The sequence below is a fragment of the Mustela lutreola genome, chromosome 15 (genome assembly GCF_030435805.1).
Source record: "Mustela lutreola isolate mMusLut2 chromosome 15, mMusLut2.pri, whole genome shotgun sequence".
NCBI lineage: Eukaryota > Metazoa > Chordata > Mammalia > Carnivora > Mustelidae > Mustela > Mustela lutreola.
Window position 1 is genome coordinate 3,297,910 of NC_081304.1, and position 27,013 is coordinate 3,324,922.

The 27,013-nt window shown below is 57.1% G+C and overlaps 1 protein-coding gene and 1 non-coding gene across 6 annotated transcripts in view; both read left to right on the top strand.

Annotated features, from left to right (window-relative positions):
• CYTH1 (cytohesin 1) overlaps positions 1-26,721 on the top strand; it is a 78,835-nt gene extending 52,114 nt beyond the window's left edge. For 3 of the 5 annotated variants that reach the window (XM_059149391.1, XM_059149389.1, XM_059149392.1), the window contains exons 2-13: positions 5,910-5,992; positions 7,586-7,650; positions 9,467-9,533; positions 9,811-9,929; positions 10,198-10,278; positions 11,341-11,453; positions 12,348-12,496; positions 13,105-13,217; positions 18,283-18,361; positions 21,224-21,295; positions 21,889-22,043; positions 24,917-26,721. In XM_059149391.1, the coding sequence (XP_059005374.1) occupies positions 5,910-5,992; positions 7,586-7,650; positions 9,467-9,533; positions 9,811-9,929; positions 10,198-10,278; positions 11,341-11,453; positions 12,348-12,496; positions 13,105-13,217; positions 18,283-18,361; positions 21,224-21,295; positions 21,889-22,043; positions 24,917-24,995 (1,175 nt within the window). In that variant the 3' untranslated portion in view covers positions 24,996-26,721. Of the gene's footprint in view, positions 1-5,909; positions 5,993-7,585; positions 7,651-9,466; positions 9,534-9,810; positions 9,930-10,197; positions 10,279-11,340; positions 11,454-12,347; positions 12,497-13,104; positions 13,218-18,282; positions 18,362-21,223; positions 21,296-21,888; positions 22,044-24,916 lie in introns of those variants that run through there. The other 2 variants (XM_059149387.1, XM_059149388.1) reach the window with 2 other exon arrangements.
• Positions 14,544-14,647, top strand: LOC131817205 (U6 spliceosomal RNA). Its single transcript, XR_009348393.1, has one exon. It is a non-coding gene; the product is annotated as a U6 spliceosomal RNA (small nuclear RNA).
• Positions 26,722-27,013: the final 292 nt, after the last annotated feature.

The window sequence follows — 27,013 nt, forward strand, 5'->3', positions numbered from 1 at the left end:
GGTTTAAATTTGGACCCCTCTTACCCACTGAGAGGCAGGGGCTACATATAAGAAGGCGACGGTGGATGGTCACGGTTGGAAACAAGGCGAGTGGCGTGTTTTTGAGCCAGGCAGAGGGCTCTGGTGTCGCCGGAGGACCTCCGCGAGTGGTGTCTCTGTCCCGAAGCACACCTTTAGCACTGCCAGGGATGTAGGGCAGAGTGGTCTGTGTTGGCTGGCGGCCGCCTGTGCTCCTGCTGAGCAGGAACTGCTCTCAGAAGAACTGCTTTCTTGGTCGGACTTCATGGCGGATTGCTGGGCACCTGCTCCTGCCTGCGGAGGGGGGGCCGGGCAGGGGGAGCCGCTGAGCCCAGCGGGATTGCCGCCATGTGCTTGTTTATGGGAGCTGTCCCTTTAAGACAGTCCTCCTTTGTATGTGCTGGATGGAGCCCATTGCGGCTCTGGGGCTCTGTGACTGGTAAAATCTGCAGAGCAACATTTAAATAAAGAAATAAATGGAAGCTTCCCTTGTGTGGGTTTTCTATTCACAGCTGAGCACAATGGTCCCTTGTTGTCCACACTTTAATCCCCTGCATTGAATTGGAACCCCGCAAGGGACTGGGGAGGGCCCATCCTGCACTGGCCCCCTTGCTGGAAGGGGGACACCTTGTAAATTAACCTTCGCAGGAGTGCGTCCCAGAGGCCTTTAGACCCCCAGGCGCTCTGCCCCCCATCTTTTGTGCTTGGGCTGCTGCCTCACTGGTTGCCATTCTTTTCGAGAGAAGGGGGCTTAGCCGCCTTCCTGGCACAGAAGCGTGGCCGCAGCACGTGGCAGTCGGGGGAGGAGGAGTTGTTTGTTTCTCTGCCATCTGGCCCATCAGCCGATCTTTTCTGTTTAACCCTCATGGCTTCGAGGGAAAGCCATGGCACTGGTACGTGCCCTCGCTGGGGCCCAGGCTGCTTTTCCAGGCACGTGGGGTGTGGGGTGTGTGCGACTGTGTCTTGCCTAACTGCCCTGGCATGGCCTGCCCCATCCCGGGGGTCCCAGACCCCCTCCCTCCCCAGCCATGGTTTGGATCCTCTCTGCTGTTAAGTGAAGGGAAGCATTTTCTCCATGGCGTTGACTTTCCTCCGGGGCAGTGTGTGCACGAGGGCTTGAAGTGAGGGGGTGACCTGCCCTTGATGAGTTTCGGTGCAGGAGGAACGTGGGTTAGGGTGCTGGGTTGTTTCCTGTCGCAGGGAGAACTGCATGAGACCGATGAGATGCAAACCAGCCCTTCTGTAAAAGAAGTTCTCGGGGGATTTGCTGAACCCAAAGGCAGGCAGTGCCGTGGCCGCAGGCGGCTCAGGCTGGAACGCGGTGGGCAGGGAGACCCTGCGGCTGATGTCGGGAGGTCTGCCCACGTGGGAACACGTTTTGTTTATTCCTGCTGTAGATTAGCCGGTGCTGATCCCTTCTGACCTTGGGTCGCAGAAGGCCTGTCTTCTCTAGGGACCACAGACGAATGTTTTCACAAAGTTTCCATTTTAAAAGTGCAGTAGTATTGGGTTACCTGGGCGGCTCAGGTCATGATCCTGGGGTCCTGGGGTGGCGGGGGGGGGGGGGGGTCTCTGCTCGGTGGGGAGCCTGCTTCTCCCTCCCCCTCTGCCTGCCCCCACCTCAGCTTTCTTGTGCGCACTCTCTCTCAAAAAAGTGAATAAAACCTTTTTTAAAATGCAGTAGTGCCAACATGTATTTTTTGAGCCAGTATTCAGGAGCTCATAGGACCCACCTCTCTATTCGCAGTCCCACTCCCCAGAAGCAGCTGCTAGCCATTCACTTTTTCTGGCTTTTCTCTTCTGGTAGCTGCCAAGTGCATGTTAATGTTCTCATCCCACTGATGGGTTTGTCAAAGTCGGAGGTGGTCCCTCGACCTCTCCCACTTCACATGGTTCTCTCCACTCTGGCTGTCCATTCTGGATGGTTCCTCAGTGTTTGGTTCCTTTGTTTCCACTTTTGGAACTTGCATACACATATTTACAACTTCATTTATTTACAGCCTCATTTTCTTGTTCGTTGATCTGTTAGCTCTGTCCCTGGTTTTGTAAGCAGGTGCCGTGGGGACCCGCCTTGCCTCCCCCGCCCCCGGCCCGCCCCCTCGTTCTGGCCTGCACGACTGATAACGCGTGATTGCGGGCACCCATCGGGCCGCGTCTGCGGTTCGACTCCAGGGGTTGAGAGGCCGTGCGCGCACCGCTACACGGGGGTCCTTCGGCCTGGCACTCTCTCGGGAGCTGCCCCCCGCGAGGAGGCCCAGAGGACTCTGCTTCCTCGCCTCCTCCCCTGAACGCTGCCCGCTGTGGCTGCCTCACGATCTCCTTCATTGTTGCTCTGTGTCCCGGGATCCTCTTTGTTCGTTGAGAGAAGGCCCCGTGGTGCCTCCACATCTTAGAAATGCTCCTTGGTGGTCTTCTTGTCCCTTCTTTGCGATGGGCTGCTTGCCGGCCGCCGGTCACCTTCCCGTCCACACACGAGAGCGCGCGCGCGTGTGCGTGTGTGTGTGTGCGTGCGTGTGTGCGTGCGTGCGCTCCCTCGGGCTCCCGGGCTCCCGAGGCTGCTCCTGCCCCGTCCTGGTGTCCTCCTCCTCCCGAAGGAGCTCTCCTGTGTCTGAAATGATCCTGTTTTGTCCTCCACATCGACTGCGAATTAATTCTAGGGTCAAAGTCATTTTTATTTAGACCCTCGAAAGCCCCTCCTCCATCTCCCACTGTCACACCGGCCACCTCCTCCCCTTCCTGCTCATGGAGGTTTAGGATCATTTCGAATCCTCTGACTTGGGGATTTTTACAGTGATCGTCTCTCCGAGTGAGTCTGTCTCTGCTTCTGTCTTCAGGTCTCTTTGCTCTTAGTTCTGCATGTGCCCCGCCTCTATCTTTTAACCCCTTTTTGATGGGAGGAAGCTGGGGGACAAAAATGGGTTTAATTTCCAGGAGCGTCTTGTTTAGCTGTCCCTTTTCCAGAGTTTTCTGTTCTTTTGAAGTCTTCTTTTGTTCGGCTCCAGGATGGGTTTTCTGTTCCCTGCCTTGCTGGTGCTCGTCTGGGGTGCAGGTTCCGCCGTCTCTGTGGTGTAAGACGCGGTGGCAGAAGGTCGAATGGGTGCTCCGTGTGTGGGGCGGGCCTCGTGTGCATCGAGGCTCTGCTTTCGTCTGGTTGGCGGGATCCGGCTTCGCCGGAAGGGCAGTGCCCGGTCTCCCGGCTCAGCTGCTTGCTCAGGGGTTTTGTTCGGCCGGGGGTGCGGACATCCGCAGCCTGTGCTCTGTCAGGCACTGTGCCGGGCTCTGCAGACCCGGCCGGGACGGGCCCCCGCGGCCCCCGGAAGGAGGAGTTGGCACTCTGCTCTCTGTCCCAGAAGTTTGTTGAAACCTCTTCTGCCATAGGCCCCTCTCCATGACTTTTTGGTGTTAGAAGTTTATAGCTTTTAAAAGATTCCTTTACTGTTTCCAAGATCCTGTGCTGGCAGGGGAGGATCAGCAGCAGGTTCTGAATCGGTGCCCCAGAGGCTCCAGGGTGACCTTCCCGTAGAGTGGTCATGCGCGGAGGCTAACCAGGACCGGGTGAGCGTGAGGTTCTGGGAAGAAAGCAACCGCAGAGATTTTCCACTCTGGAAGGAGAAACACTGGCTTCTCTAGGCGCACAGCAAGTCTTGAGATACACATTTTCTCCATGCTCGGTCTGTTTTTCATCAGCCTCGTCCGAGGGCTGTAGTCTGGCCTCTGCTTGGGTAGGGACGCGGTGATCTGATTACACCATCGTGTGCCTTCAGAACCGCAGCCTGGTTAGTCTCCCCCACGGAATAACTATTACAAATGAACTTTTGCCTCAAATTTCCAAAACCATGTTACGTTAGAAGAATATTTGTCTTCTAGAATCTCAGTAAATTATTTCTTAAAGGGATCCTTCAGTCTTCATGGGCTACAAAGTCTGCTCTGTGAGATGGAGAGAAATTAGAGTGCCTCCTTCAAGTGTGCTTTTCTCGAGAATGGAGCACGTGTCCGTAGAGTCTCCTGCTCCGGAGCGGCGGGCACCCTGCCCTGAGCTGACGCGTCCCGGGTCCAGCTGCTCAGGCGGCGCTGTGAGCGTTCCCTGGAGTTCCAGGGATGCAGCGAGGCCATTCTTGGAAGGTGACCCGGGCCGGATTTCCGTCATCTGCCGGCAGCCTCCAGTCTCCGGCATTGGTGCCTCCTACTGTGGGACTCGGTGCGTTAGGCTGTGCCGTCCCAGCCACCGTGAAGAGAACGAAGGGGAAAGGATAGAAAATGCCAGTGGCTGTCCCGTGAAGAAGGTACATTTTTGGTACTGTTGTATATTCAGATCAGGCTGTGATCGCAGATGCATGTTTTAGTGCGTCTTGGGGACGTTTAAAAGACACTTTTCTGGAGAAGGGTCAGGGGAGCTCTGCGTAAAGGAGAAGTTAGGGGCACCTGGGTGGCTTGGTTGGTCGAGCGTCCAGCTCTTGATCTCAGCTCAGGTCTTGATGTCAGGGTTGTGGGTTCAAGCCCCACGTTGGGCTGCGTGCTGGGTGTGCAGCCTGCTTAAAAAGAAAGCCAGCTTGTCTTATGGAGGTAGTCGACCTGTGCTCTAGACATCATCTTTATCGCTTCTGCCCTCTCTTGTTGTCTTCTGTGATTTGTATAAACTGTTTTGGGAAAATAAGTGGGCTGTGACCGCAGTAGTGTCTCAGTGTCACAGAAACACAGTTGTGGGTCCTGTGTTTTCAGGCAGAGCCACTGTCCCTGCTCCGTGCTGTCGGTGGGAATGTAGTCTGAGCCACTAAATGCAGTGTTACTTTCTGTATGTAGCCCACGTGAGAGCGGTTGAAATAGTGTATTTTACTCATCAAGTAATGTGTTCCGCATGCGGTCGATGTAAAATGCACTGCGGAGGCATTTGTACCTTGCACACGAGCTCTGGCGTGGATCGCACGCAGCCCTCACGCGGGCCTGGTCCCGTGTCACGGGCTCAGTCGCCACGGTTCTGACTCGTGCCAGTGCTGTCCCCTCCAACCAGCTGGGTGCCGTTTGCGGTCGCCAACGCTCTCCAGCTTCCATGGAGCGCCAGGCAGGCTCTGGGCGCTTCCTCAGGTGGATGCGCAGCCTGACGAGTGCGGGGCCGCGACGTCTGCCCTAACGCTGAGGACGCGGGCCGGGCGGGCGGCTGGCCATGTGCGGCAGGTCGGAGGCGGGGTTTGAGCCAAGGGTTTCCTGACCCGAGTGCTTGTGTTCCCCTCGGACCGAGGGGCTGCTGTCCCAAGCCCCTGTTCCTGGAGGTGAGGAGCTGTGGCCTCAGAGGGGGACGTGTCCTGTGACAGGAATTCAGTGACTGTGTTCTCAGGATGGGCTCAGGAGAGCATGTAAGGCAGAGAGCAAAGTCTCAGAGCCAAGCCGGCACTCGGCTGGGGCTAGATCCTTCTGGGCATTTTTTCTGTGTGCGGATTGGTCTGTCCCCGAATGGCACAGAAGTGTTCATGTTGTTTTGCAGGGACCACCCCCTCCCCACTTCAGGGAGTCGCAGAAGTGGTTCCGGGTCGGTGGGGAGGTCCACGAGGGGGCTGAGGCCTCAAGAGACGGGTTCACGGGGGCCAGAAGCGTCCCCGCTGACAGGGCTGAAGATGGCCAGGGCTCAGCGGACAGTCCCCTTTTCTCCCCGGCCGACCTCATCTGACCTCAGGCGGCCTTTTCTCTCTCGTTTCCATGGCAAGCGCTCTCCAGCGAGCTTTTTCTCTGTGAGCAGCGTGCTGTCTTCCTTCGGGGAAGCTGAGGGAGCCGGAGCTGTCCGCATTTCCAAACCGGCTTCCGGTTCTTCCGTGTGTCCTTGTCCTTTTGTGGTCTCGGAGTCTGTGTATTTTTGGTGAGAGAAAGCTTTCCTAGTGACATTTCCTCCTTTCTTGTAGTTCCCAGTGACCTGACCGCAGAGGAGCGCCAGGAGCTAGAGAACATCCGGCGGAGAAAGCAGGAGCTGCTGGCCGACATTCAGGTAGGAGGTCACGGCGGTGACGCATGTGGTCTGACAGGTGTCCTTTACAAAGGTCTCCTCGTGACATCTTCGAGTTGACACCAGCGCCCCCCCTGCCCCCGCCCCCGCCCCAGCTCTGAGCAGAGCGTAGTGACCGACAACCACCTTGGTTTCCCCGGTGAGAAGAGGGAGGCCTAGCTTAGGTGGTTTGTGAAGCCTCACCCGCCTGCTCGGTTGCCAGAACCAGGGGAGCCTAGGCCCCCTGACTCCCACGCGGGCTTCTCACTGCCGAGGGGGGCTTGGGTGAGGTTTTGGGTGCTTGGAACATGGACTTTGGGCTAAGCTAGACCCACGTCCCACCCTGGCGCTGCCTCTTCCTGGACGAGCGATCTCAGGTGAAGGATTCGTTGAACTTCAGTTTCTTCCGCGTGAGGTGGCACGAAAGCACCTGTTGGGAGGCTGCTGTCAGGGTTAAACGGGGCCCCACGCCCCACGACATGCTTCAGCTGTGAGCATGGTTTCATCCATTTTTCTAAGATCCTTTGCGTAACTATGAAACTTTGTAGGACGTAAGTCATAGAAGCCATTGGTTGGATGATTTTAGCCCTTGGGGCAGCAGGTGTTAGTCTTGTAGAATTCTTCGCAAAGCCTTTGGGCTTTCGGGGGTGGGAAGGGGAGGGAGGGAACATGCCCTGGAACCCCCGAGCTGCAGAGTGTGCAAAGAGAAGACTTGCTCTGGTGTTGACTTCAGTAGGATTTGATCATTTGCATTAATTCTTTGATTTTTGTTTCACTGGTAAATGCTCGGAAGTCTTTCTTTTCTTAATTTTTAATTTTTTAAATTCTTCTTCAGTGTACCAGAATTCATTGTTTATGCACCACACCCAGTGCTCCATGCAGTCCGTGCCCTCCGTAACACCCACCGCAGGCAGGCCCACCCCGCCCCTTCAAAACCCTCAGATTGTTTTTCAGAGCCCACAGTCTCTCATGGTTCGTCTCCCCCTCCGGTTTCCCCCAACTCACTTCTCCCCGGAAGTCTTAGCCGTTCCTCACTCGAAGCCCCCTTCGCTGGGCCTGTCCATTCTGAGGGTCTGTGTGATGTTACCCATGAAAGGGGGCGGGGGTAGAGAGCCGGGAGCTCGGGTGGACATTCCCGTGGCCCGCGGCTGGGTGGCAGTGTTAGCCCAGCCCCAGCGCCGCTGGCCCAACAGGCTGGGCTGGGGGCCCCTTCGTCCTGAGTCTGCAGACACAGGCACGTAGTGGCTGCAGATCTGATAGACTGTATCAGCCACCTTTCAGGGGAGAAGTATGTATTTTACGCAGCGTCTGTGATGATGAGCTTCCGTGGACAGTGAGCTCCTGGAGGTGAGGAGTGGCCTCTTCCACCTCCGTGTTCCCTGAAACATGTGCCGTCTGGTAGGAGCGCAGCACGTATTTGTCGAATAGATGGATTTTCCAAATGTTAACGATTTTTTCCCCTGGTTTGTCTTACTTTATTTCATTTTGGCTTATTTTGTCTTGTTTGTGTTTGGAGAGAGTTATGTGAGCTGTTAGAGAGGCTCTTCTCACCGGCCATCGGCCCCTCCTGCTAATTCTGACCTGTCTGTTTTGTAGAGGCTCAAGGATGAGATAGCAGAGGTAGCTAATGAAATTGAAAACCTCGGGTCCACAGAGGAAAGGTGAGTCTGTCCAGCCGGCCACTGGGTGTCGTGGCCGCAGCCTCAGTGAGCATCGGGCCTGTGCTTGTGGCCTACATACGGGAGGGGGGCACTTTCCGTCTTCGGTCCCTGGCAAGTGCACGGGTCCCATGTTTTCTGTCCCCCCTGTTCCGTGCAGGGGCTCTGACAGGTGACAGCCTCTCACATCATGATGGACACTGAGCCAGAGAACTCCAGATGCCCCCAGACCCGAAACAGCCCTTAAGGGACTCTGCGAACTAGCGTTCCTTCCCTCTGTTGTCCACTGTGTTTGCATTGTAAAGTTTGTGCTTTTCTTTGAGTCCAGGAAAAGCTTAATGCCACTCGCACCGTTTCCAAAGGCTGGAGTGCCCAGCTGTGTGTGGGTGCCCCAAGGGACTCACTCGTGCCTCCCTGACGCTTGGGAGCAGAGCATGGACATGGGCATCCTAGTGCAACCCGACGAGGGCTGTTTGCAGGGTGATGGCACAAAGCGTCAGCGACCTCCAGAGTTTAGTTTTGAATGGGCTTCCCAGACCGTTTTCTAAGTATTTAATGCACTAACTGGGCTGTCTCTAACTCACTACATGTCTGTATTTTTCTAAGCCTAAGTCCCCTGTCTGGCTTCCTAAGACCGTTGGAGTTTGTTATTGCAAGTGTGTGCAGGCAGTGCCGTTAGAGACAAGCGAAGCGCAGGCCTCCCGAGAACCCGTCTTCACTTCCGGGCTCCCTGCTGTCAGTTTGGGACGATAGCTTTCTTTCTCTCTTTCTTTTTTTTTTTTTTTTTTTTAAGATTTTATTCATTTATTTGACAGACATTAGATCACAAGTAGGCAGAAAGGCAGGCGGGCAGGGGGGCAGGGGAAGCAGGCTCTCTGCCGAGCAGGGAGCCCAATGCAGGGCTCAATCCCAGGACCCTGAGATCACGACCTGAGATGAAGGCAGAGACTTAACCCACTGAGCCACCCAGGCGCCCCGGATGATAGTTTTCTTAACTTCACATTTTAAAATATTATAGATTTAAAGCAGTGGATACATTGGAGCCTATCAAAATTTAAAACTTATGCTCTTAAAGATACCGTAGAAGGGAACAGGTGAGCCACAGACAAGGAGAAACATTTGCCGTGGTGTGTCTGAAAGAGGACTGGTGCCCAGAATATCTGTGCAGAGAACAGTGCAAGTCCGTGACAAGGAGATGCCCAGAGTGAAGAGTGGGCCTGGGGTCCCTGGCGTTGGCGAGCAGCGTGGCCCCTTCTCGTCCTGTGCCTTGTGCCCTGTGCCGTGGCCGGTGGCAGTAGTGCCTAGGTGATCACTGGCGGGAGGTGAAAGTGAACCTGGGGCAAGTGTCGTGCAGCAGGCTTACGACACCATCGCTTCGCCTGGCTCCAGTTGCAGCCGCGGGCGAGCCGGCCGGCGGGCACAGGGCAGGCGGACCGTTCACTCACGTGACACAGCTTCACTGGGTGGTAGAATGTTCTACACCTGGTCATGGTGAGGGCCGCACAGCTTTGTCAGCTTACTAGAAATCGTTCAGATGTACACATAAGATGCGTATATTGTGTGATACATACGTGGTACCTTGATAAAGATTTTTTTGTAAAATCACGTTAAAAGGAAAGCCCTAGCATAGAAGGAACAAATGGACATGGGGCCGGGGTCAGGATTTCAGCTGACCTTCCACACATAGACCTATGGTACGCCCCTGCTCTCCTGATAGCGCTTTCTAGACCCCCAGCAAGTCCGTGGGTGCAATGACATTCGTCTTTCCGAGCCTCTCAACAGCCAGAGAACTAATGTTGGCTCCGGGGTTGTTTTACAGGAAAAACATGCAGAGGAACAAACAGGTAGCCATGGGCAGGAAGAAATTTAACATGGACCCTAAAAAGGTGAGTGAGAGGGTTCTGCCGGTGTCCTCGGGCTCCATGATGGGGTCGCTGCCGCGCTCAGAGCCCAGCGCCATCCGTCACAGCTTCTTGCCCTTACGTAGAGCACACGACCCCTCCTCACGTCCTCAGCCCCGTCTCAGCTGGGACTCCCCTGACCCCCTGTGTCCGTTGATCCTTCTTGTGTGTGCAGAGCACTGACACCCGATCTACCTCTGCCCTTTCCCTCTGTTCTGGAGGTTTCCAGGGCAAGTGCCATCGGCATCCTTGTCTCTTCTAGGGGATCCAGTTCTTAATAGAGAACGACCTGCTGAAGAACACTTGCGAGGACATCGCCCAGTTCTTGTACAAAGGGGAGGGGCTCAACAAGACTGCCATCGGCGACTACCTGGGGGAGAGGTGAGGCCTCGCCAGACGGGGGGCAGAGCCGTCTGGTCAGGAGCTCTGGCATGCTCAGGTCTCCAGGGGGAGTTCTGTCCTGGGGCACAGTGGCTGGTGTCCGGAGGTGCGGGGAGAGAGGAATGTGGGTCTCTTCCTTGCTGTGCGTGGAGCCTGCGGGACCACGGGACTCAGCGTGGAAAGTGCCTGGTGGGGCTGGACGGTGCGGGTTCTCAGGCTCAGGGTCTGACTTCCGCTCCCCGCCCCTGTCTTTTGTTTTTCCTGTTAGAGACGAGTTTAATATCCAGGTTCTTCACGCATTTGTGGAGTTGCATGAGTTCACTGACCTTAACCTCGTCCAGGCGCTACGGTGAGTGCGCTTAAGGAGGGCGCCCCGGAAGGTGGGAGAGGCAGGCCTCGATGCCGCGTCTGTCCTGTGTGGCGTTTTGATGGAAGGAGGTTTTGAGGGCTCTCTCGGACATCCCGAAGAACTCATGGCCGAGAGGACTGGTTGGTTAAAGAGAACAGAATGACAGCATATCCTGAAGGCAAATTCTACACAACTCCTCCTCATGTCTTTCATTTGGGAAATTTCACTGGGAAATTGGTGAATGTTTATATTTTGAAATTTTTCCAATTTTCCCTGTAGAAAATGCTTGAATCCCTGCCCTAGAGTAGGAAGTCAGTAGCTGTTCACTTCGTCTTAGAGTGAATTCTCATTTTTAATTGTCTTTTTTTAAAAGATTTATTTGAGAGAGGTGTACACACACACATACACACACACACGTGCAAAGGCTGGGGAGTGTTGAGGGCAAGGGGATGAGAACCCCAAGCGGACTCCAGGCTGGGTGTGCAGCCCTAGGTGGGCTCCAGCTTATGAGCCAAAACCAGGATGCCGACTGAACCCTCCGGGTGTCCCCATTTTTTTTTACAAAATCTTCTGAGACACCGCCCTTCGGTGCCCTCGCTGCCAGGGGTGTTCTGTGTTGCTGTTTGGATCAGTGAGAGTGATGCGCCGTGAGACCTGTTGGTCTCGGGTCTCTCTGGGACTTAAGGGGATCAGCTGTGAAAGTGCTGATAGGAAATCTCTTTCCACTGCCTCATCTTCTGTTCTGGAGACGGGCACTCATCAGCCTGAGTGTTATTTCTATCTCAGTCTTGTGTGTTGGTCTGAGGAGGAGAACCATTCTCTTATATAGGAAAACCTTAATTTTTCACATTTTCTTCAATACTGTACCTTTAACTAAGAGAACCGCGGTGTAGAACTGTAAGCTCACACCTGCTCAGAGCTGCGGGAGCAGAAGCCCTGGCCCAGTGGGTCCCCTGTCACCCCTTTGTACTAAAACCCATGGGAAATGCTGCCCCCGTTCCCAGAGAAGGGAGTGGTGTCCCCGAGTCCCTGCCCAGCGACACGCCTGTCCTTCCCACTCAGGCAGTTCCTGTGGAGCTTCCGGCTACCGGGAGAGGCCCAGAAGATCGACCGGATGATGGAGGCGTTCGCGCAGCGCTACTGCCAGTGCAACCACGGCGTGTTCCAGTCCACAGGTAGGGTGGCCGCAGGTCCCGCCGATGGCCAGCGTTTCTTACGGGTGTCTTTCCTGGTACTAGGTAGTTTCCGAAACAACAGGACCTGGGTTCATGCCAAGAACATGGATTTAAACGGTAGCTGGCATCGCGAAGAGTCGGAAGTGATCCAGAAGGCCAGGGAGTAGGAGCGCGGGGTGGGAATGGACGATGTAGTAGCTGAGAGGCAGGCCGTGTGCACCTATTAAAGATCGTGTTCTGCATCTCTGTGGCCCGCTTACTTTGTAACTGCAAGTTTGATAAGTAGAGCGTCGAAGTGCGGGGACACTAACCGGCCGTGACCGGTGGGGAGTGCGTCTGTGGGGCTGGGCGCGGGGTGGCGTGCAATGTCCTCAAGCGAGCGTGCACTGAAGCGCCGGTGCTCCGCGGGTCTGCCGTCCTTCAGTTTCATGTCGGAATTAAAAACATAGAAAGTACGCGTTTGAAACGAGGCTTTATTGACCTGGGGAAATGCTAATAGGAGCGGCAGGAAAGCAGGACTCAAAGCTCTGTCTCTGTTTGATTCCAGGTCTGTTAAGAGGGCGCATCTGTGAGCTCCATTTGTGATGCGCTGCACCCACCGTTCCTGTAATAAAAGCAAAATAAGTTGTTGCCGGGCAGTGGCGTCATAGATATTTTGTATTTTCTTTGTTATACATCGTGTTGTTTTTCAGATTGTTTTCAGTCTTGGATGCTTGATGCACTTCTCGGTGCCTGGCTGTTTTCGGTTCGCGGCGTATAATTTCAGTTAGCCGGGGTCCAGGCGTGCGCGGTCGTCTCCTCCTCCTGACAGCGTGGCCGTTAGTCTTGATTGCGTTGGACATTTGTGATCCTTCCGGCGGGTGTTTCTGATCCTCTTGCTGCTTTTCTCTTTAGATACTTGTTACGTCCTCTCATTTGCCATCATCATGTTGAACACCAGCCTGCACAACCCCAACGTCAAAGATAAGCCCACCGTGGAGAGGTTCATCGCCATGAATCGCGGCATCAACGACGGCGGAGACCTGCCCGAGGAGCTGCTCCGGGTGAGCACACTCGAAGCCCGGAGACGGTGAACTTGGGACCCCTGTGCTCCGCCAGGGGTCTGCTCATAGAACTTGTTTAACTGCGGGAATGCCGGCACAAAATGGGTCATGAGACCCAGCCAGGGAATCGGGAGGGGAAGTGGTTTAGAAGTTTGAAACTGAAAGTGCGAGTGCAAGTTAGGCTGCTTTCTTTTCTTTTCTTTTTTTTTTTTTTTTTAAAGATTTTATTTATTTACTTGAAAGAGAGACAGTGAGAGAGAGCATGAGCGACGAGAAGGTCAGAGAGTGAAGCAGACTCCCCATGAGCTGGGAGCCTGATGTGGGACTCGATCCTGGGACTCCGGGATCATGACCTGAGCCGAAGGCAGTCATCCAACCAACTGAGCCACCCAGGCGTCCCGGCTGCTTTCTTTCTTAATTATCCATCAGGCACGTTAGTTCTGCCTTCACACGAGCAGCCTGAAGGCAGAGCTCGCCATATTCTTCTGCTTGCAGTGCCCGACAAAGGCACGCACATCACCCACGCACAGTGAATGAACAAGAGGAGGGGGAGGGCGCGCAGAGATGTTTGTAGAACCAGAGACATGCAGTGTCATCTTTTACCCCAGAATCTGTATGAGAGCATAAAAAACGAGCCTTTTAAAATCCCAGAGGATGATGGGAATGACCTCACTCACACGTTCTTCAACCCAGACCGGGAAGGCTGGCTATTGAAACTCGGTGAGTAGCGCGCTCTGGGTCGGGGCTCCCGGCACAGAAACGGAGAGAAAGGGTGTGTGCGAGCTCGTGCACGTGCACGTGCTGCAAGGAGGTGGGGGGAGGTTGCAGGAGGCGCTGCAGCCAGACGGTGGTGTGAACTCCTGGGATTCTAACGAGACCCGCCTCCGGAAAGGAGCATGCGGGCAGTGCCCCCGTGGGACGTAGGGCTACTGCTGGGCGCGGACTCCCCCTGCACAGATGTGCTCCTGCGGGTTTGCACGCCAGGTGTTTACCCTGGAATTGATTGGCCGGGTTTTGTGTCAAGCCAATCCCTGGAGAACCTGGTCCTTTCCTTTCTCTGCCCTCTTGGTCCCCGGGAGGGTGGCCGGCCGTGTCCATCTCTCTACTTCCCATCACACAGGCTCGTAGCTGGCGCTCCCGCCTCCCCCCCACCCCAGCGCGTCATCACCACCTCTGCATCCGGCTCCCCCCGGGCAGCGTGCATGGCAAAACCCAGCCCCTGGCTGCACTGCGACCCACAGCGCTCTCACTCGTCCCCGGGCAGCGGTCCCCCACCCCCCAAAACCTCCCTGCCAACTCAGATCAGCCACTTCCACGATTCTGCTCATTTAGAACAATTTTTAAAAAGTGTTCCTCTTCCCTTGGCCAAAAGTGAGCTTACTCGCTTAGACTTGCCGTCATGCCTAGAGGTGAGAGAGTGACCGAAAGGAAAAGTAGGGTTTTCATGACGTTTGTGCCCACATGTGGTTATTTCAATAATTGTTCCAGAGCACAGGGAGAGCCCCTGGTCATCATCGGCACTTTTTTTTGGCCCTGAGAGGATACTGTCCTCTGTTTTCTTCGGCCTTGGCCTTTTGATGCATGGGTTCCCTCATCACCCGGGGTGCTCGTGGGGATGACTGCCTGCTACCGTTTCAGCCTCCAGCCCTGGGGCAGTTAGAAGTCACTTCTCTCTTGGCAATGACTGACCCTTCTGGGAAGTGCTGAAATGGAGTCTTTTTAAATAAGTTCAGGTAGCAGTAGGATGTATGTTCTTTAAAAAATGTATCCCAAGTCCTCGTGTTTCCATATAAGGACTCCTTCATAAATTCTCCTTAAAGCACCACTTCCCAGTTGGAGGTTTGACTCCCCTCTTGAGTTGGTCAACATTTCTCAGGTTTTTAAGCCAATAGAATCCTTGAAAACCGTTGCTAAGCTCAGAGACAGCCATCTTGCCCTGCACCTTTCCTGCCAAGTGGATGGAAAGGAAAACGACTCGAAATTTAGAAAGTACACCCAAGCTCGGACTTACTCCCTCCAGTGAAGTTTGTTCAAATGCCAATGCTGAGTGTTAGCTTTGACAGCCCAGATGCTAAAATTAGACCAGTGCAGAGATGATCTTGGCTCTTGTGCCAGGATGACATGTAAATTCATGAGGCATCCCATATTTTTAAAAGGAAAAAAAATTAACAAAATGTGGGACTTGCTTTTAGGTCATTGCATTGCCTTTTCTAAAGTTCCCCTAAACCCCGAACTCGTTCTGCCGTGTTTTCATCGTAGCCACTTAGGATCACCCCTGTGTACCCACGTGCTGCAGAAGGCAGGTTTCCGGCCATCTGCAGCTGTGTGTGTGTGTCCGTGTAAGAATGTGTATTCTTGTGTGCACACATATGTACGTATGCATTCATGGGAATATGTGTGTGCATTCCTACACACACCTTAAAAAGTGACAGCCGTCTGCAGGAAGACATGAAATTCCCCCCGGTTTTCCTCCCTTAGCTCTGGATTCTGAATAGACTAATAAACCTTAGCTTTGTGAGCACGGCTCTGCAGCATCTTTGGGGCCAGGCTTCCGAGAGTGCTGCAGAGCCCGCCCTCCCTGGGCAGCGTGTGGCAGGTGAAACAGGCTTCCCCACTCACGTGCCAGCAGTGGCGTTCGCCTGCTTAGTGACTTTATGTTTGGCTCCCCCGGGGTAGAGGGGAATGACTAATACATTGCACTTTAAGATTAAGGAGTTTGGTTTAATTTCTTTGTTTTAATTTTCTTTTCTCCCTCATTTGTATGTTTCCATGATTTTGGCTCTCCTTTTCCTTGTCCCAAACTCCAGGAGGTATGTAACCCCAAGCCTGCTCGCTCGCTCTGCCAAGGCCACTGTACTTGCTACAGCGTTTCCTTACTTTGTTATTTTTGGTTATTTTGTTTTTTAATTGCTGGTGGTAGTGTTACTGCTGCTTCTAACTTACTGTACAGTCCCTAGGGAACTGGCCAGGATCAGGGGTTCATGGTTTCCCTTTTAGGACTAGGGCAGAGTGCATCAGACAGCTGGGCACCAGGCCGCGCAGTAATTTAAACTTACTGAATGCGGTAGTGCAAGAAAACATACTAAGTGGGTTTCTAAAAGCAGAGAAGTATTCACTGAATTTTCTCTTGGAAACGTCGGCCAGGCATATTCTGTATGTGTCGCGTTCAAATTGACCACATCTGTGAATTACAGTGATTTCTGAAGAGGAGGAAGAGAGGGAAGGTTTGGCTTTCCGGCACCACGTGCTTCTCATAGGCCCTGATCAGAAAGCACGCCAGAACAGGAAGTAAAGGAGACAGCTTGGGACATTTGCCTTTGCATGGGACAGGGAAGTGGCATCTCCTAAACTCAAAGGATGCCAAGTTTGGGGGCGGGGGAAGATAAACACCAAAAGCCCACCCCAGAAGTCCTAGGTGTTAGGGAGGGTGTTGCAACCTGAGCTCCGTATTTCATGTTCCGTTGTGTTTTTCTCCCTCCTCTCTTCCAGTGAGTATTGTTAAAACCCCCAAATTGGCCTCTTAGTTACGTTGTTGGTCTCTCCTCTCCATTCGCTGGTTTGGGCTTATGTTCCTGGAGGACGAGCCCCTCAGGCGTGTGCTCCAGCACTACCTGCCCGGAGAGCCGCACACAGAGAGATCTGTCCTTAGCACGTTTGGGGTCTCGTCAGCGCTAGGGAAGCCAACGCCTGGCCTTCGCCTCGGGGGTGGGAGAGGTCCTGTGAGTTCCACAGGGACTGTCCTAGGTGCGCGCATTGGTCTGTCTGCTTGTTTCATGTCTGTTTCCTTCAACATGGACATGCTCCCCTGGGCCACCGTGATGCCTCTCACAGCAGAGGTCTCGGTAACGCAGCCAATTGCCAGGGGACATCATCCAGCTTTTGTAATCAGGGAGGGGATCTTTCCAGCTTGGCTTTTCCTCCTAGATTTCCTTCCACCTTCCTCTTTGTCACATCTGACCCCCCCCCCACGACCTCCTAAGCCCCGAGGGCCCCCGGGTGGTCCTGTGGGGGGAGTGCATGGGAGTCAGCATGGGTTGAGGTGTCCAGTGTTCGGAGCCCTGCGTGGGGATAAAGGTCTGAGAGGTAGAAGAGCTGATTTCTCAGGCTCTGGGGTGGGGGCGGGGTGTTCCTTTTTATACCATTTCGGTTCCCGTTCTAAGTAGATTCCTTGTCGTCTTTTTCTTCCTCATCTGTTTTGGTCCTGCCCAGCCTTTCCCATTTTCCACACGCATGTCATATTTCCATCTGTGGTTTCTTCCTGAATTCATGCCCTAGGGCCTTAGGGACCAGAGGCACATGCTCTCATCAACTGGCAGATCGCTGCTGGTGGGAGGGCCGGCCCCCGCACCGGGCCTCGGCAGGTGGGCAGTCGTGTGGGCCAGCAGCAAAGGCCTCCGTACCCTGGGTCTGTGCAGTTCACGATCGATCACATAACCTCCCCGACACTTTGGGCCCTACACAGAGCTGAGAAACGGACTGAGAAGTCCAGCAGGCTTTCTGCTCGATGCCAGGACCAGGGCTGGGTGCACCTCTCTGTGTTGTTCTGTGCAGCGCTCCAGCCGTCATGTCCCGTTAGGAGACCCGTTACATGGCAGCATGCCCCTGCTCTCAGCTCAGCTGCCTGTGCTGAGGGACGGGAGACAAAGCAGGACTAAGGTCATACCAGCTCCGCAGCCCGTGGGCCTGTCTGCAAAGATCGGAGAAGTGATGTTCTCTGGAGGTTAAGTCTTAGCAAGAAGAGCATAGTCTGTCAAGGCAGTAAGAAGTGCGCACAGTGGCGTGCGTGTCGTAACACAGGAAGGCCTTTGCATGACTTCTGTGTGGTTCACATTCAGAAAGCTGCCCCTTGCCCCGACATAAGCAGACCAAGACGAGGTCCGGCTTATGGCCTCAAGGGGAGCGGGAGGCCGCTTCACTGAAACAGCCCGCCACCGAGCCTCCCTCCCCAGTGTGAGCATAGCTTCTCGGCCCCAGCCCTGCTGTTTCACGGAGACGTTAGAGAGGACGGAGAGGCCCTTTGGGGCTCACGGCCCCACTGTCCGTGCTCCCTTGGCCTGCGCGCCCCTCCCCTAGCTCAGTGGTCAGCGCTTCAGGTGAGAAGTTCGGGCTCGGAAAGGCTCCCGAGGACTTCTCCCACTCACTGGTGGGTTCCTCCCCGATCCGGGAACTCCGCCTTGTCTCCTCCAGGACTCTGGGGAGATGTCATTTGTAGGACACTGGCCCAGGGCCTGAAAGCCATACAGAAGTGCACTATAATCAGCAAGGTAGGGTAGAGGGTGAAACCCCAGGAGTTTGGGTTCCACATTCCAGGAAATCTCTAGATTTTGATTGTGAAGGGGTTGACACATCTGACGAACCCTGGGCTGGGCGCCCTCACAGTGTAGCTGGGACCGGAGCTGACCCCTCCCCTCTCCGTCCTCCGTGGGCCCATTTCCACCCCTCGACGCTCCCGCTGGCGCCGCTCCAGCCTGGTCAGACGTGCCCCGCGTGTCCTCCTCGCCCGGGGCCCTCCCCTACGCCATGCTCTCATCCCACTCTCCTGAGCTCATCTCCAGGCGCCACCCGACTTGCTTGCTCTGCCTGTTCCCACAGACTTTCACTCTGTGAAAGGTGCTTCTGTTTTGGCTCTGTGTCTTGTTACTGATGTAAATCTTGCCATGGTCTCCGTGTCCTCTGGGTGCCCTGCCCCTCGCTTCCTGTTCCCTCGTGCTCTCCGGGGGCTCTGTGTTACGGAGCCTGTGCAGGCCCGTTGGCTCCTGTCCGACGTGCATCTCTGTTTGCTCTGCAGGTGGCAGGGTCAAGACTTGGAAACGACGCTGGTTTATTCTGACCGACAACTGCCTTTACTACTTCGAATACACGACGGTGAGCATCTGCTGGTCCACTGCGGACTGGGGTGGATCAGGCCTCCGTGTTACACGACTCCAGTCAGGTGTGGTTAGGGGATGCCCTGGGGAGGGCTGGCAGGAGACTTGAGGTAAAGAGAAAGAGCTGGGACAGCCCCCCGAGTCAGGGGCCCTGAGGATGGTGGGGACAACCTCTAGCTCTGGACCGGGGCAGGAGAAGGCGGCAGCCCTGCATCGCGCGCGGCATTCAGATGGAGCTGAGAGCCGGGCTGGAAACCGGGAACATGGTCAGGTGCCAAGAAGGAATCTGTCGCCCCTTGAAAGGGCGATGAAAGTCACCGCGTGGAGAATTCAGGTTTTCCAGATTCGGGAGACGCGGCCCAGGAGGGAAAGATGTAATAGCGGAGGAGGAAGTGAAGTGAAGCGGGAGAAGTCAGGATTACCTGGAGTCTGGTTGCTTCGTCCGTGGAAGGTCTGTGGGCTTTCAGAGGGGACGCAGTCGTGATGCAGATAGATACGTGTGAGTCTGTTTCGTAGTAAGACATGGTGAGAGTGAAACTGAGAAAATACGACGGTCATCAGCGCTGCCTCTGGTGCAGCACCCAGCATGCCTGGCCGGCTGGGCTCACACTGGCCACCCCGCTGTCCCTCGATCCCTCTCACGTGTCCGTCCTGCTCGACTGCGTGGGGCTTGTGTCCTGACATAGGTCTTCACTGAGTAGAGGTCACGGATCCCGTGGGATCGTGGAGATTTGGAAAAGTCGTGTCTGACACGTGTAGAGCACGGAGGAACTTATGTGATAAGTGGAAGCCCCGGATGCGAGTCTGGGAAGGAACCAGGACCCTGGCGCGCGCCTGAGTGAGGCGTGTCCCCCACACCGACACCGTGCGAACAGAGCTTCTCGTGCTGGGAGTGGGGATTGGCTCGTGAGGGCGTCACCTGCCCTCAAGGACTGCCTGTTGGGCCAGTCAGTGATTTTCTCACCTTTTCCCCCCGGAGCACATTCCTTTATGCTCCCACTTCTGCCCGGGCCGTAGTTTGTCTTTTTTCTCAAAGACCTGTGGATAGTGGCATCCGAGCCTCTTTGGGGTTTTTTTTTTCACTATTCTTTGGAGTAAAACGGAACAAAACACTGGCGACTATGCAGTGTGCCCTGAGTTCTGGAGCGGGCCCAGGGTGATGGTGAGAGTCCCGAATGCCGTGGTTCTTCACGGTGTGGACTGCGGGGGCATCGCCCGAGTCCCACGCCCCCTTCAGCAGCAGCCAGCGTTGTGTCAGGCCAGAGACAACAGAGGATGGGTCTCTGCAGACGCAGGGGCCTCTGAGTTGAGACGGTGGCTGAGCTTCCACTCAGAACCTCCTGACACACTGCGGGAAATCTGAGGTCAGGAAGTGGAGGGTGGCAGCTGGTGAAGGCAGAGTGACCTCCGCCTAGTGCAGCGCAGCGACTGAGAGCAGGGACAGAGGCCATAGCTTGGGGCCCTGAGTGGAGGGGCCCTTCCCCACAGAGCCCCGCCGCCTGCCTGTTGCCCTGAGTCCGGGAGACGCAAACGGAGTAGGATTTTCTCCCTCTTCCCATCGGCGAGCAGTAAAGCCTGCTGCTGGGTAGGAGCTGGTGAGACGGGTGCATGAGGAAGCAGGCCTCGGTCTCCGCAGTGGCCGTGGGGCTCCGGACTGGGCACTCGGTGGGAGAGCCGTCCACAGGTAGCGCGCCCGCCAACAGCCCGCCCACCCCCGCGCGGACGTCTGCGGTCCCAGCAGAGAGCCAGGGCGCGGCGAGTGTGTGAGATTGCCCTGGCCTCCGCTCCCTGCTCTCTCCCGAGACCCTGGAAGGGGCCAGACACAGCGTGATATGTAGACTGTGACGGACAGTTACGTAGTAAGTAAAAATTATAAGGAGTGAACAGGGGACCCAGGACTAAAATCACTGTCACACAGGGAAGGTTCGAGACCGTCACAGCTCGTATCTGGAAAAGACAAGTTTGCGGACAATTAGGGGAGAGGAAGCCGTTGTGCGGGACAGAGAACAACGGTCCCAGTACTGCGTCCGGCACCTGCGCGTTCAGAGATGCCACTGATGACGGGGCTGTCCCCGAAAAGGAAGAGGGACCTGCGTCTGCGGATGGAGAGAGCACAGGGCCACGGGGATGTTTGTCGTAGGGAGCTCAGTGCCGAGGCTTAGCCCAGCTACGCCATGACATTGGAATGACCTTGGGCTGGCAGGATGTCCCAGAGGGAATGTGTAAAGTGTGCCTGCGGCGACCTTCACTCACATGGGACACTCGGGGGCGGGGGAGGGCTGTGGGGGAGAGGGCCCGCCAAGGCTCTTCTGTTGCGGGCAGGAGTGGAGCTGTCAGGAAGGCAGTTTGTCGTTGAAGAGCCTCCTGTCTGGCGAGGGGGACAGCAGGGCAGGAGGTCGTGAGGTCACACACACCACCCTCCCGGGTGCTGCCGGCACGGAGCAGGGCATGCGGCCCGAGCCCGGGGCTTTCTGGGGTTGCCGGCCCCGGACCAGAAGCTGAAGAGATGCACACGGGATCCAGGCAGAGAGGCGAGGGGGTTTTCGGGGTGAGCGAGCCGGGCGTGCTCCCTGCTGGAGGGCCTCCCGCGGGCTCTTCCGGGACACGTGCCGTCTTCCGGGACATGCGCTGAGTCTGCCCTGGGTGTCCTCCTTGCAGAGGCCCTGGTCACAGGGATCCGTGCACCCAGACGCTCCCTGGCCCTCTTCTGATTGTAGAACATGGGGTGTGGGCCCTGGCGCCGAGGTGTGGGCTCCGGGAGAAGAGCCGAAGGGCCTGGGTCACGTGTGGGTCAGGGATGCGGTGGGCTGCGTGCCCCTGACCCGGCAGTGACGTCGTTCTGTCCGTAACTGTTCTCCAGGACAAGGAGCCCCGCGGGATCATCCCTTTGGAGAATCTGAGTATCCGGGAGGTGGAGGACTCCAAAAAGCCAGTAAGTGTCTGGGGCGCGGGAGAGGACAGAGCGAGTGGGGCCGCCGCTCTTTGAAAAAGACGGAAATTGCCCAGATTTACTTGAAACTGAAAGTAGGGTCATCCCTCTAATTTGGTCTGACTTTAAAATTATCGTTAGGGTTCAAGCCAGAGATGAGGCTGTACGTGACCTCTTTGTTCTGTCCACATGCTTCAGTGTCACGTGTGGACAGTCCCGCGGGGGTGCAACTGTCGCTCTTACAAGGCCGCGGCAGGCACTCCGGCTGGGCCGCTCGTGTTAGGACCTCCGGGCGCCTTGCAGATGCCTCCCGTTTGTTTGGGGTGCGCCAGGGCCGCAGGGTGGGCTCTAGAAAGTGTGCGTGTTCTCGGTGTGTTGGGAGTGGAGCGGACAGACACGAGGCTGGTGTGTTTGCTGAGGAGGCTGGTGACCCACCACCTCGTGCTCCGCTGTCCCGCGAGGCTCTCCCAGGAAACGTGTGCCCGGGCTCTATAGAGGGCAGAGCGGGAGCCCTCGGCGGGGAGAAGCGCGTTTTGTTCTTGGTCAGCGGCTGCCTCGGATCTCTGACCCCCCGTCCTCTCTCTTGTGATTCTCAGAACTGCTTTGAGCTTTACATCCCCGACAATAAAGACCAAGTGATCAAGGCCTGCAAGACGGAGGCCGACGGGCGGGTGGTGGAGGGGAACCACACCGTGTACCGCATCTCGGCCCCGACGCCGGAGGAGAAGGAGGAGTGGATCAAGTGCATCAAGTAGGTGACCTGCGGGCGGGCGGGTGGCCCCCAAGCGGCGCGGCCGGCTCGCACGCCTACCGCTCCGGCCGCTGCCGGCTCGCACACGAACCGCTCCGGCCGCTGCCGGCTCGCACGCCTACCGCTCCGGCTGCTGCGTGCACCCCCGCCCTGCTCCGGGCCCGCGAGGGAGAGCCTCGGGGCACAGTCTGACCGGACTTCCAGACTGCTTTCCAGCAGACCCTACACGTGTGGCCGTGGCAGCACGTTTGCGAGCGCGCCTCGGGTCTGGGCTTCTGGGAGTGGCCCTCGTGGGTCCCTTCTAGGCAGCAGAGCCGTCTGTTCACCGGGCGGTCTGCGTCTTAGGAGGCAGGCCTCACGGCCAGGATGGCAGCTCCATGGAGACAGCAGTCCTAATGTTTCATCATTTCCGGGGAGTCTTGTCCCACTGACAGATTAAGAAGCTGCCCGGAGTCCCATGGCCACGCTCTGGGGTCATGGAATAGACCCCCCCACCCTTGACCGCTGTCTGTGGGGAGGCTGAGGGTCTCTCCTGCGGGGAGGAGGGTTCTTAGGCTTCCTCGGGTGTAGACAGAGCCGCGACACGCGGGGCTCAGCTGAGCTGCACAGCGTGAGGGTGATGACGGTCTACAGCTGTCTTCTCCCTCCCTGGGACTTCCACGAAGTCTGTCCACGTGGCTGTCGCACCCCGAGGGAATGGTGTAGCTGCTTGTCTTGGTGGCAGTTTGTTCTGAGAGTGTGTGACTTCCCCAGAGGCCAGGAGGCCACCCCGACTGGGTGACCAAGGCCCTGCGGACTCCCCACTCCCCGGGACGGTCATGCTCCTGCCGTGGCCACAGCCTGTTCCTAAGGGGGAGCCCTCAAGTTTGGGGTGTGTTTTGGTATCGCTGCTGAAGCCACTACAGGGTCTGGCCAGGGTTAAACAGCAGGCGGGGAATGAAGAAGGACCCGTGGGGGCTCCTGGCTGTCTCCTTGGAAGTCCTGGCCTGAACAGAGGGGCTGGGGTCAGGCTGCCCAGTGCTGAGTTCCCTCTGATGCAGGCACCTGCCCGGCCTCCTGCCAGACCCTGGGCCTCCCCCTCCCCGGAGACGGGCACCCCTCCTGCCCCTTCGGTGGGATGGGGATAACTGCTGGGACGTTTTGGGGTGAGGCAGGGTCGTGGGGTGACCCCGGCAGCTCCCCTCCTCGATGTGAGCTCTCTGACCCTCACTCATAGACGAGGCAGCCCAGTGTCCCGGAGTCGGTACCAGCGATGAGACTGCAGAGCCTGCCGTGCGTGACGGGCCGTGGGCGATGTGTGGACACACTGACTCACTCTGTTGCACGTGGAAACCGGTACCACGTCACGTGGTAACTAATGAATTTAGTTGAAAACTTTAGGGCCGTGACCCGAGGTCTGGGCAGAGGAGTGGCCATGCCCGGGGCGTCCAGCCGGCGAGTGACCCCCCGTCACGGGTCCTGCACTCCGTTTTTACAGTGCATTTTTTTAAAAACACTTAACTCTTGTGTCCTTGTCAAGTGTATCTTCAGCATATGGCTCGAAGGAAGGGATGTAAGTTCTCAGGTCGGGTGACCAGCTGCTGTCGCAGTAGCTGGCCAGGCAATGTGAGGCACCCGTGTGCGCCGGTTACTGTCTGGGCCCCGCCGGGTCTCCCCGCGGTGGCACGGGGCGGTGACAGCCGCCCCTGCGCGCTGTTTTGCGGTGTGTCTGCGGCTGTGTGTTCCGTCTGTCACGGGGTCTTACTCCTGCAGCCAGAGCCACTGAGCGTCCTGGAGAGTTGCGTTTGGGATTGTCCTGTCTTTAGTGCAGGTGCGCGCTGTCCCCTGGGGCGGGCTCAGTCCTGCCAGGGCCCGGGGCGGGATTTGCACTCCGTGTTCCTGCGCTCCGGGGACCAGTGCCTCGCCCGTCAGCGTGGCCCGCGAAGCATGGTGGTCCCCGTTTCACAGATGAGGCGCTGAGGTGCAGCAGGGCGGGTGACCCGTCCGGAGCAATGGAGGCGGCACCGGTCTTCAGCCTGAGCCTCGCGACCCAGCAAGACGTACCCCTGACCGCCGTGTGGCAAGCGGCGCCTCCATGTCCTTGGCTCTCAACACTGAAACTGAGGCCTTTGAGGCAAGGTCCCTGGGACGCGTGCCAGGGACTGTCGGTTCTAGCTGCCCCGGGGAGCTGTGGAGACCCTCGTTGGGGACACGTCACCCCTGGTGATAGGCCACCGTCTGTTTGCCAGGCCTGTCATTTACCTGGTGAGGCGCGGAGCCTGTGGTCAGTGGGGCTCACGGCACCACGTGCTGGACGGTTGGGAAGGACAGGTGTGCGGGGGTGGCCCTGCTGTCATTGTCATGTGCTGGAGTAGTGACAGGGCACATGGAGGCTCCCTCCCTGCCAGGCTGTGGCCGCGAGCAGGCTTGGCCAGCCGCATCCTGAGGCCCCGTGACCGTGTGGATGGACACGTGTGGTCTTAGTTATCAGGCTGGTGCACCTGGGACTCAGAAGTTGCTTGGCTCCGACCGTGGCAGCCATCAGAGTGGCACGTGTCAGGCCGCCATGGGCCACGATTATGTGGCGTTTGCTGTCGTTGTGGACTGAGGTCACACACTGTCTCAGGCTGGCATCTGGTAAGAGCGTGTAGTACCATGTTCTGAAGCCCAGTTAGGTAGAAGTGGGCAGCGAACAGCCCAGAATGACCTTGTTGCCCGTACCGTGGGTCTCAGAGCTTGTCCTGGAAGTCGTGTACAGACATGGTGAAGGTTGATGCCACTGATGTGGCCTTGGCAGTCAGGTGGCAGGGGACACAAGGGCCGCTGGCAAGCGCCTGTCCAGGGTGATGTCCTGGCTCTGTCCCTCAGTCTGTTTTCTCCCTCTGTGTGTCCAGGGCCGCCATCAGCAGGGACCCTTTCTATGAGATGCTGGCAGCGCGGAAGAAGAAGGTCTCCTCCACGAAGAGACACTGAGCCTGCCCAGCGAGCGGCGCCGGCGTGCGAGGTGTGAGAGGCCCCAGGCTCTTCCTCCCATCACCCCCACGGATGTGGGGGGCTGGGCTGCCGGACAGGGCTGTCCCCTGCTGGGCATCACCCTGAGTTCCTAGAGACTGGCTTCAGCTTTGCCATTTGTTTTTAAGTGGGAGAAGGGGAGGAGTTTGCAGGGGGAGAGGGGTCTGACGCCTGTCAGGCGTGGGCTTGGGAGCCTTTCTCTCTCCAAAGAATGGGGCCCCTCTCGGCACGTCAGCCTCCTTGCAAGTCTCCCGCTCGGCAGGTGTGACAGCAGAGCTCGAAGCCAACTGTTTACCTCTCGGTCATTTCCCTGTGAAGCGGCCTTCCGCCCTGCGCCGTGAACACACGTCGGTGTATTCTGTGTTCGGAGAAGAGTGGTCCGGAAGAGAAGCCACGTACTATAAAGATATATTTTTGTTTTTTAAAGAGAGAAAAAGCTAAAGTAGAGCAGTCCAGAGGCGTTCTGCCTGGGCCGGGGTGGGAGCCCCCTGGTAGCCGCTGGTGGGAGCCGGCTTCTCGGCAGCCGGAGGCCAAGGGCGGTGGACGCGGGTGAGGCCGGGCCCCGGGGGCCAGCGGTGGGGCTGGTGCTTCTCCGTCCCGGGGGCTGGGGGCGCTGAGCAGGGAGAATCGCTGGGCTTTCCCGTTTCTGCTCTTTCCAAGCTCCTTCTCGTGGGGCTTCAAAATGCCAAGTCAGCATTTTCCCTTGAGCTAAGTACCCAGTAACCAAAACTGAGGAAGGCGGTCCCCGAGGCCTGTCTCCTCCTCCTCCCCCAGAGCTACGGTCCTCGTTTTAGAGGAAGGAGCGGGTCTTACCTGATCACCTTAGGTCTTCAGCTTTTTCTGCCTCAACTCTGGCCCCAACCTGGACTACTGTCTCCCATATGGGGGTGGGGGACTGGGGGGGGCTTCATCTGCCCGGCGGGGGCAGGCGGAGCGCGAGGGGGACAAGGCCTGGCTCGCGTCCTTCTTCCCCGACGGCCTAACTTACGGCGTGGAGGGAGCCACGAAGCGCAGCGTCCTCCCGCCGTCCTCTCAGGGACTCTCGGGGCCGCTCCCGCCGCTCGTCAGGCCGGCGCCGGTGCAGGCCAGGCAGCGGCCGGCTCAGGCCATCCCAGTGCCACCGCGTCCCCCGGGACCGGGCGGCACACGCACCACCTCGGAGGAAGGCGGAGAGCTGCCGGTCTCCTCGGGCAGCGGGACCCCGGCTCCTCCGGCTCCGTTAGGGCAGGCGGGCCTCTCTGGACATGGCCTTTGTGAAAGGGCGTGATCGGGGGTGCTGGCGGGGGGACTCTCGGGGCCCCCTCCTACAGGCCCTCCCTAGAGCGGCTGCAGGCGTGCTCGTGCCGGAGCTCGTAAGGGGACCGGAGGGTGTCCGGGCCCGCCTGCCCCGCCGCCGGCCGCGCCCCTGCACTGGTTCCCGCACAGCCCGAGGGGCACCAGATCAGTGTTAGTCTATTTACCTGACTGTAAATATCCGTGTATAGTTTCTCTCCTTTTAGATTATTTTGTATTTGTTTAAAAAAAGTTTTGTTAAAATATAAAATATAAAGAAATGACTGAAAATTGTTAACAGGGTTTTAAAAAAAATTATAATTATTATCGCAGTTGTTTTCGTTCCTCTGGTTTTTTTGCGTTGTAAACCGGCACCAAGGAGCCGCAGCAAATAAAGTCCGGATCTGCCCCCGCACCCCCGCACTCTGTGGCCTCTTTCCTCCGCGGCGGCCTGGGAGCAGGACGGTCCCGCTCGGCGGCTGGTGGCCTGGCCTGTCCTGTGGGCGCAGGGACGTCCGCGGGGAGCGGCTCTGTCTTCCTCTGAGGAGATGCAGGGAACAGCAGCTGCCTTGGGCCCCTGCGAGAGGAGCGGCGAACTCCGGCTGTGCTCGGAGATCAGGGAGGTGCCTTCCCCGGCGGGATTTCGGCACGTCCGTCTCCAGGGGAGCCCGCGGGGCGTCCACGAGGAGTTGAGTGTGCGCGCCCTC